Here is a 9,113-nt window from a genome sequence, read left to right on the forward strand (position 1 = left end):
TTTCACCATTTTGACCAGGATGGTCTCGATCTCTTGACCTCGTGATCCACCCGCCTCGGCCTCCCAAAGTGCTGGGATTACAGGCTTGAGCCACCGCGCCCGGCTGTTGTTGAGTTTTTGAGATGGAGTCTCGCTCTTGTGGCTCAGGCTGGAGTGCAATGGCGCGATCTTGGCTCACTGCAACCTCTGCCTCCCAGGTTCAAGTGATTCTCTTGCCTCAGCCTCCCGAGTAGCTGGGATTACAGATGCCCGCCACCACACCAGGCTAATTTTGTATTTTTGGTACAGACGGGGTTTCACCGTGTTCCCCAGGCTGGTCTCAAACTCCTGACTTCAGGTGATCCACCTGCCTTGGCCTCCCAAAGTACTTGGATTACAGACCACCCCGCCCGGTCTCTTCACTTACTTCTTAAAAACATTCTCCCCTTTAATGATCCCCCCAGCACTCCTGTAAAGGAGGGAGTAGGTCTCCCTCCACTGCCCGTTTTTCCTGAAGAAAGTGAGGCCCAGAGAAGTCAAGGAACTTGCCGGAGGTCGCCAGCATGGAAGTCGCAGAGTGAGCATGGGAACTCAGGAGTGTCTGGCTCCAGCTCTCGTTGCTGCTCCTGCCCAGGGCCAACCCCCTAGCCTGCCTCTCAGGAGCCCCTTGGCATCATCTGGGCACTGTCCTGGGAGTCCAGGGCCCACCCTGTCACAGGAGGCCCAGACGGCCCCCCTCACCCCACAGAAGCTCACGAAGCACAGGGAGGCTGAGGATGGCTCTCAACCTCCCAGAGGCTGCAGACCGAGGCTCAGGGAGGGGAGGTCTGCATGGGGCTGGACCCAGGGTCACATGATCTGGGGACAGCTCCGGCCTCAGTCTCTGCAGAGAAGCTGCTGTATCGATCGATCCCTGTCCTGGAAATGCAAACTCCAACCCCGATGGAGCCTCCAGCGTGGCCTGTGAGGGGAGGGCTGTGCCTCCGGGCCTGGGGAGACCCCTCCAGTCCCCCACTGAGGTTAGAGGCAGGGCTGCCCCCACCCCTGTGGCAAATCATTCAACAGAGCCCCTCCAACCAGGCCGCCGCTGGGCCAGACCATCTAACTGGCGCCACCGTGGTTCCCAGCGCCCCACCTCCAGCCAAGTTCAAGTTCATCTTGGCCATTACCTCATGTCTGGTTTCTGTTAGCAACCGACAGACTCTGGGCGTGACCCTCCCGTGGTGGACCAGCCTCCCCTGAGCCCTTCCTCCCTACCCTCCTCTCCCCTCCCTTCCTGGCTCTGGCCCCAGCAATGGTTTCAGGGCCACCCTCAACTCCACATCCTCCCCCTCAGCCAAGGGGTGACGGGCGGGTGTGAGGTCCAGGCTCATGGCATCCTGCCGGCCTGGCTCTGGCCGCCTGTGTGGCTCCTGGCAGGTGGCTCAACACCCACCCCCATCCTTGGTTGACCCACCTGCGACGTGGGCTCCCGTGCAGAGAAATGTGGGGGGCGACATCACAGAGGGGAGGGGCTGGGGCGTCAGAGCCACCCAGTCTCACTGTGGGGGATTGATGGGGAAGGACATGGGGGGTTGGGCAGGCAACTAACCAGGGTGAGATCAATTAACATTGATCACAGGGAGGGATATTGACGGTGGAGGGGGGGAGGAGTCCATGGACTGGAGGGTGTCGGAGCTGTAGAGGCACAGGGAAAGGGGTGCCCGCCCAGGCTTGGGGGAGGAGGGGACAGAGGGAAGCCAGGAATACAGGAGGCAGAGGCAGAAGTGCTGACTCGCCAGAATTGGAAGTGAGAGGCCTCGGAGCTCAGGGCCCTTTGAGCAGGAGCGGGGAGCGGGGAGCGGGCAGTGGGGAGAGCAGGGTCTGCAGGGAGGCGGTGGTGCCTGGCCGCAGCCCGGGTGCTTTCAGTTCAGGGACTGTGGTCCAGTCAGGGCGGCACCGATGGGGTTCTCCCCAGAGCTGCCCTCCCCGGACACCCAGTTTGGAGATATCACCTCCCCCCGAAGCCATGCTCCCCTGAGAACTTCCTGACGATGTCACCTCCCGACAATGTCACCTCCCTTCTGTGCCCCAGAAAGCTCTGACTCCGATGCCTGGCGAATGGCCCCTCCCTCCCTCTAAACTCTTCCACGGCTCCCCACTACCCCGGAGCCAAGCCCACGCCATCTGTCTGGCCCCTGCTGCCAGAGGTCTCCATATTCCAGCTGTTTCCCACACCCCCCCCCCACACCACTGCCTATGCACAGCCCCCTACCAGTGCCTCTCCCCACCCCATTCCGCCAGCCCTGGTCCCACCCCTTCTGGGTTCCCAGAGGAGTCCAGCGGATCAAGAGAGGGATGCTGAGAAACGTGCTGCCCTCGCCTGCCTCAGTTTCCCTCCCCTCCCAGGCTCGGGTGGGGTGGGGCTGGAGCCAGCGCAGTGTGAGAGGGGGGCCCGCCCCGGGCCCTGGCGGGAGGGCCAGGTCAGAGAGTTTGGCCCAGGCAGAGGCTGGGGAAGGGTTAAGCGGGCTGGGCCTCCTCCCTCTGCCCGCAACTTTTATTAGCTTTGGTTTCTGAACCACTTAAGGACATTCCCAGCCTCCCGCAGGGGCAGGGAGAGGTGCCGGTGGCAGTGGCGCCGGTGGGGGCGGCAGAGGTAACGCAGGGCTCCATCAGCACCCGGCAGGGGAGGGGGGCCAAATCCCAAAGCGGGGAGTCCTGAATGTCTACCTTGGGGGCTCCCCAGCTCACTGGGGGACCCTGAACAAGTCACTCCCCTCTCCGGGGCTCTGTGGGTGCAAGGCAGGGTGCTTAATATTTAGGGGGTGTGGGGAAGTCTGAACCTTTCAGTGCCCTTTCTGTCCCCCAGTGCCAAAGGCTCCTGGCGCAGGTGACCATGGCTAGAGGAAGAGACAGAGGTTCAGAGTGGGTGAAGCAGTGCTGGGCTGGAGGCCTGGCTCCTGGCCCAGGATCCCCTCCACCCACAGCACACAGGAATCCTCTGAACTCAGGAGAAGAAGCCTCAAGTCTCCCGTGGCCTGCTTCCTCCTCCGGCTGGTGTTGGGGCCCAGGGGCCCAGGGCTCACCCAGGAGGAGAGGGAGGTGCCGCCTACAGGCTTCCTGGGCACCCGGCACAGGAAGGGACCGGGAATGCCACCTCCCCTCCCCCGGGGCTGGCTCAGCCAGGATGGCCCTGCAGGGTCCCAGGGAGGCCCCCTGACCCTTGCTGTGGGCTCTGCAGCAGAAAACCTCCCGCAGTGGCCAGAAGACTAGAACACGGCCCCTGGGGAACCCACACATCCACCCGCAGTTCTGCGGCTGCGACCCTGCATCCTCCGACCCTCTCCCCAGCACAAACCTGGAAGGAGGAGAGGCTCAAAGGCCAGCCGGCTGCTTACCATAACCCGCAGACTCACACACTCCTGGCCCGCACAGGCACAGACGACAGCCCCTGACTGGGGTGGGGGCGGGGGACACCTGGGGCTACGGCTGCCCTCCCACACCCCCCTCCGCAGGAAGCTGGGATTCCCGGCCCTTCTCCGAGTCTCCTCTGTTAACCGCCTGTCTGCCTGCCTTCTGGGGGTGGTGAGACCCGGCTCACGGCTCACGCTCACCCAGCTGCAGCCATCTGAACCGGGAACGGGGAACGTGAATGCCAGCCCTGCCCCATCCTGTCTGCCCTACTGATGATGCCTCTCTGCCCCCACCCCTCACACTGGCTCTGATGTGGGCTGAAGCCTGGGGTGGGGCTTGGATGCTGTCCTGGGAGGCCCCACGCCCCGCCATGGGTTGCCTCAGTTTCTCCCGGCCTTCCCGTGGTCCCCCTAGGCCTCGGCATGGAGGGGGTTGGAGGTTGGGGAGGTATAAAGCCCTGTGTGACCCTGGGCAGATCCCTTTAGCTCTCCGGGCCTCAGTTTTCCCGTCTGTACAATGGGAAGCAGCTGGTAATGGCCCTGGTCCCATGGCTCTGCCATGACGGTCTCCAGGAAACACCCCTGGAAACTCCACAGGCAGAGTCTGGGGCCACACCCCATCCTCTCAGGACCAAAGTGGAGGGAAATCTGGCCTCAGGGAGAGGCCAGGCGGAGGCTCAAGGCCCGGGTTGGGTGTGGGAGGCTGGCGCCCCTATGCCGGGGGGTGTGGCGTGGGACCCAGCAGGCCCTCTTTGCCCTGAGCCCCCCTGGGCCGGCCCCTCTGCCCTGCCCCTCCCGCCCCCCCGCAGCCGGCCTCTTGGCCCCTACCTGTGCCTGATAAATGCCCGCAGGATCCCTTGGTCCTAATCCCACAAAGGAACGGTTTGCAGGGGACGTGTCGGGCGGAGAGTAGGCTGCAGGGAGGAGAGAGACCGAGAGCCCGTTAGCGAGGGGTCGCGGCGGCCGGGCGGCCCTGGGCCCAGAGAGGGTGGCCACCGCCGGGCGCCACACAGCTGAGCCTCCGCACCCGGTGCCTGGGGCCTCGGAGCCTGCTGCCCTCCCCCGGCTGAACCGGGCCCCCTTGAAAGGCCTGAGGTCCCTGGGAGGCGGGGATCCTGACTGGAGGGACCCAGGGGTCACAGCTGAGATCGCCCAGGTGGGTGGGGTGTCTGCTGAGAGGGACGGCAGGGCGGATGGCTCCATAATTCACGAACTGCCTGTGAATTATCCAGGGTGCGCCAGTGCCCACCCCATCCTGCCACTGCAGGCTGCCTCCGTGCAGGGCGCATGCATTATTGAGGGCGTTTTATTTATTAATCTTCTTCCTGGAGAGGGCAGAGGGGGGGCTGGGGGTGCGTACGCACAGATGCGCGTATTTGTATTTCAAGTCTCAGCTGTTATGTTCTGCCAGCCTGTGAGTAACTCACCGCCTCGTGCCACGGCGGGGACGGGGGCCGCAGACAGGCCCAGGCCCAGCACAGGGGAGAGGCAGCTGAAACAGGCAGGGTCCCCGAGTTGTCTCGGCTAGGGCTGGGGGGAGCTGGAGGCAGCCAGGCTTAGGGGGAGAAGTGGGGTGGATCTGCAGTTACGAGCCCCACTGCAGGGAAAGGGGGGTGGAATCCATGCCTATCCTGCCTTTATTAAGTGTCTACTGTATGCCAGGCAATAGGCATGATCACACTGAGCCCTGAGTGAACCCTACACAGTATCCTGCATCTATTAAGTGTCTACTGTATGCCAGGCACTGGGCATAATCCCACTGAGCCCAGAGTGGACCCTATACGGTATCCTGCATCTATTAAGTGTCTACTGTATACCAGGCACTGGACATAATCCCATTGACCTCTGAGTGGATTCTATGCGGTATCCTGCACCTGTTAAGTATCTACTGTATACCAGGCACTGCACATAACCCCATTGAGCTCTGAGTAGATCCTATGCAGTATCCTGCATCTATTAAATGTCTACTATATGCCAGACTCTGGGCATAATCTGACTGAGCCCTGAGTAGATCCTATGCAGTATCCTGCATCTATTAAGTGTCTACTGTATGCCAGGCACTGGGCATAATCCCACCCAGCCCTGAGTGGACCCTACACGGTATCTTGCATCTATTAAGTGTCTACTGTATACTAGGCACTGGACATAATCCCATTGAGCTCTGTGTAGATCCTATGCAGTATTCTCCATCTATTAAGTGTCTACTGTATACCAGGCATTGGACATAATCCCATTGAGCTCTGAGTAGATCCTATGCAGTATCCTGCATCTATTAAGTGTCTACTGTATGCCAGACTCTGGGCATAATCCCACTGAGCCCTCAATAGATCCTATGCAGTATCTTGCATCTATTAAGTGTCTACAGTATGCTAGGCACTAGGAATAATCCTACTGAGCCCTGAGTCAATCCTATGCAGTATCCTGCATCTATTAAGTGTCTACTGTATATACTGGGCATAATCCCACCAAGCTCTGAGCAGATACTACGCAGTATCCTGCATCTATTAAATGTCTACTGTATGCCAGGCACTGGGTATAATCCCACCGAACCCTGAGTGGATCTTACGTGGCATCCTGCATCTATTAAGTATCTACTGTATACGAGGCTCTGGGCATAATCTCACTGAGCCCTGAGTGGATCCTATGCAGCATCCTGCATCTGTTAAGTGTCTACCGTATGCCGGGCAGTGGGCAGAATCCCACGGAGCCCTGAGCGAATCCTATGCAGTCAATGCTCCCATTTCACAGAGGAGCAGGCAGGGACAGCTGGTGAGAATTACCGCAGCCACCTGACACAGCACAGCACCAGGCGCCACACGGAATGTCCTCCCTGACCCATGTCACCAGCTTACTCCCCACCACCCTGTGAACTGGGCACCAAGGCAAACCCATTTTGCAGCTGAGAAAACTGAGGCTCAGAGAGGAGAAGACGCCTGCCTGAGGTCACACTGGAAGACAGCTGCAGAGGCGGGATTCCAGCCCAGGGTGGATTTGGGGCTGACCCCCTCCAGCCAGTGATCAGAAGCCGGTTTTACCGGCTGGCAGCCCCGGTTCTGGCAGGCAGTGGGGACAGGGCAAGGAACGCCGGGGCAGGGGAAGAGGAGACAAGGACGCCTAGAAGGAGCCGTGGCCACTAACTGCTCAAGAGGGCTGTGGGGTCTCACTTGAGTGTGGGACAGAGATGTTCAAAAAGGCGGGTGAGGGGAAGATGGAGTCCTCTCTAGGCTCTGAGATGTCTGGCGGCCTGTGAGGGTGGGTGACCCACCCAAGCCTGCACAGGGGTGGCAGGGAGAGTCTGGGGGCTTCGGATGAACGGGGTGGGGGCAGAGCTGCTGCGAACGAACTCCACGTGGATCCTACATGGTGTCCTGCATCTATTAAGTGTCTATGGTATACTCAGGCCGGGATCCCAGGATTGAGGGGCCGTCCAGCGGCCATCCAGAACCACATCCAGAGAGTGGAAAAGTCTAGAAGCTGCAGCAGCCGCCGACCCAGGGGCTTCCGGGTGAGGTGGCAGGTGAAGAGGGTCCCATCTAAAGGTGTGCTCCAGCCAGGTCACCCAAAGGAACTGGACCTGATATGGCTCATTTCTCCCCAGGAAGCCAGAACTCCAGAAAATTTTATGTGAAACGTCCTGATTTTAAAACGATCACACTGATTCTCCTTTTCCACAAACGAAAGACCAGTCTGCGGGTCGAGTCTGGCCCTTGGGCTGCCACCTGAGATCTGTGTCCACCGTCAGCTTCCTGACACATCAGGGGAGGTTTTCAGCAGACTGCAGTGGACACCGGGGTCGCCCAGGCTGCTCAGCGAAGGGGACAGACCCTGGACTCTCACCCTGGGCCGTGGCTTGGCCCTGCCAGCCCCTAAGGCTGCCTCAGCCCTATGTGGCCAGACCACAAGGCCCCTGGGCTGCTCTCCAGAGACCCACCAAACTCGCCAGGTCCTGCAGGGTTGGGCCTGACCTCTGACCTGGCAGTGGGGCTGGGAAGAGGACAGGCCTCCCTGCGGACGTCCGCCCCACCAGGGCACCGCTTCCCGCGTGCTTACAGGGCGAGGTCGGCGACGTGGCTCCTCCCTCGGAGGTGGTGGTGGGTTTGGTGGCAGGGGGGAGCGCCAGCCGTGGCAGCCCCGGGGGCGGAGGAGCCAGCATCTGAGCGGAAAGGCAGTGGCTGGGCATTTTGAGCTGACCACTTCCATTTAACTGGGGGAACAGAGAGACACATGGTTAAGGAGTGGGCTCCCCCTCTGCCTCGGTCTGCTGGCGCCGGCCGCCCCCGGCTCTGTGCACGGCCCAGGCTGGGAAGCTAGCAGGCTGGGGGGCCAGGGCGCGGGTGTGGCCGTGATGGGTTTGGTGGGTCTGAGGGGCCTGGGGACGCCCGCTTCCCAGTGTCACTCGAAGCCCGGCACTGCTGGGGCCTCGCTCACTGCAACTCCCCCGTAAACCCCCTGCATGGCAACTCGACCGACGTCCTTCCAAACAGCGCCACGGCCTCCTCACAGCAAGCCCTCCGTGTGCTCCTCATTCGCTATGAGCACACAATCGTCCATCACCCACGGCCTGGCCCGTGGTTCCAAAGTCCAAAAGGCTCCGAACACCCAAAGCTTCCTATGGAAGTCTGGCGAAAGCTGGCTTGCTTGAACTGAGTTTCATTGTTTCTTTACAATCAATTTCTTCCTGCCTTTTTTTTTCTTTCTTTTTTTTTTTTGCTGAATCCTAACCACTAGACCACCAGGGATTTTTTTCTTTTGAGACAAGGTCTTGCTCTGTCACCCAGGCTGGGGTGCAGTGGCACAATCTTAGCTCACAGCAGCCTCCACCTCCCGGGCTCAAGCGATCCCCCCACCTCAGCCTCTTCAGTAGCTGGGACTACAGGCGCACACCACCATGCCTGGCTAATTTTAAAATATTTTTTGTAGAAACCGGGGGCACGCTCTGTTGCCCATGCTGGTCTTAAACTCTGGGCTTATGCAGTCCTCCCGCCTTGGCCTCCTAAAGTGCTGGGATCACAGGCGTGAGCCGCTAGGCCTGATCCCTCTCTGCCTTGTTAACCTGAGGACGACCCATGCCGTTGCGGGGACCTGCGCAGGCCACTGACCCGTCTGAGACCCTCACATAGGAAAGCATCTCGATTCTTACCCAATCCAGCTGCCTCCCAGCCCAACAGAGGAGGGGATTTCAGAACCGAGTCTCCAGGGCCCTTTAAAGCAGAGGTTGTGCATTCGTGTGAGCACGCGGCCCCCGGAGGTCGACTGGAGCCGCCAGGAGAGGCCCGGGATGCACCCCGCCTGACTCACCGGTCCAGGCTGCTGGCTGGCTGGGTCGCAGGCCAGCGAGACGAGATCTTTGAGCGGGTCCTGGGGGTTGAGATGAGGCGGATAGCGAATGGCCGTGTGGGGGAAGTAGGTGGAGGCCGTCTGGGGCAGGATGGACGTTGTGGGGAAGTGCAGAGCGGAGGACGGGTGGGGGCTCCGGGCGATCCCTGCGGAGACAGTGGGAGGTAGGGGTTACTCGGGGGCCCCTGCCGGTCTGCTCTGCGGCTATGTGACTGTGGTTCCTGCCTGCATCTCAGTGCGTTTATTTATTTATTTTCCCTCCACCTCAAGAGCGTTTAATAATAATAACATCAGCCGGGCACGGTGGCTCAAGCCTGTAATCCCAGCACTTTGGGAGGCCGAGGCGGGTGGATCATGAGGTCAAGAGATCGAGACCATCCTGGTCAACATGGTGAAACCCCGTCT

At 60.5% G+C, this 9,113-nt stretch overlaps 1 protein-coding gene across 7 annotated transcripts in view; it reads right to left on the minus strand.

Annotated features, from left to right (window-relative positions):
• The window catches only part of NFIC (nuclear factor I C), a 101,253-nt gene that overhangs the window by 2,218 nt on the left and 89,922 nt on the right, over positions 1 to 9,113 (minus strand). For 2 of the 7 annotated variants that reach the window (XM_017507435.2, XM_017507434.2), the window contains exons 8-10: positions 8,670 to 8,854; positions 7,422 to 7,575; positions 4,200 to 4,285 (exon numbers count right to left, since the gene is read on the minus strand). In XM_017507435.2, coding sequence (XP_017362924.1) covers positions 4,200 to 4,285; positions 7,422 to 7,575; positions 8,670 to 8,854 — 425 coding nt within the window. Of the gene's footprint in view, positions 1 to 4,199; positions 4,286 to 6,989; positions 7,576 to 8,669; positions 8,855 to 9,113 lie in introns of those variants that run through there. The other 5 variants (XM_017507437.2, XM_017507436.2, XM_017507433.2 and 2 more) reach the window with 3 other exon arrangements.

This window comes from Cebus imitator, unplaced genomic scaffold, assembly GCF_001604975.1.
Source record: "Cebus imitator isolate Cc_AM_T3 unplaced genomic scaffold, Cebus_imitator-1.0 Scaffold375, whole genome shotgun sequence".
In the NCBI taxonomy this organism is placed as follows: Eukaryota; Metazoa; Chordata; class Mammalia; order Primates; family Cebidae; genus Cebus; species Cebus imitator.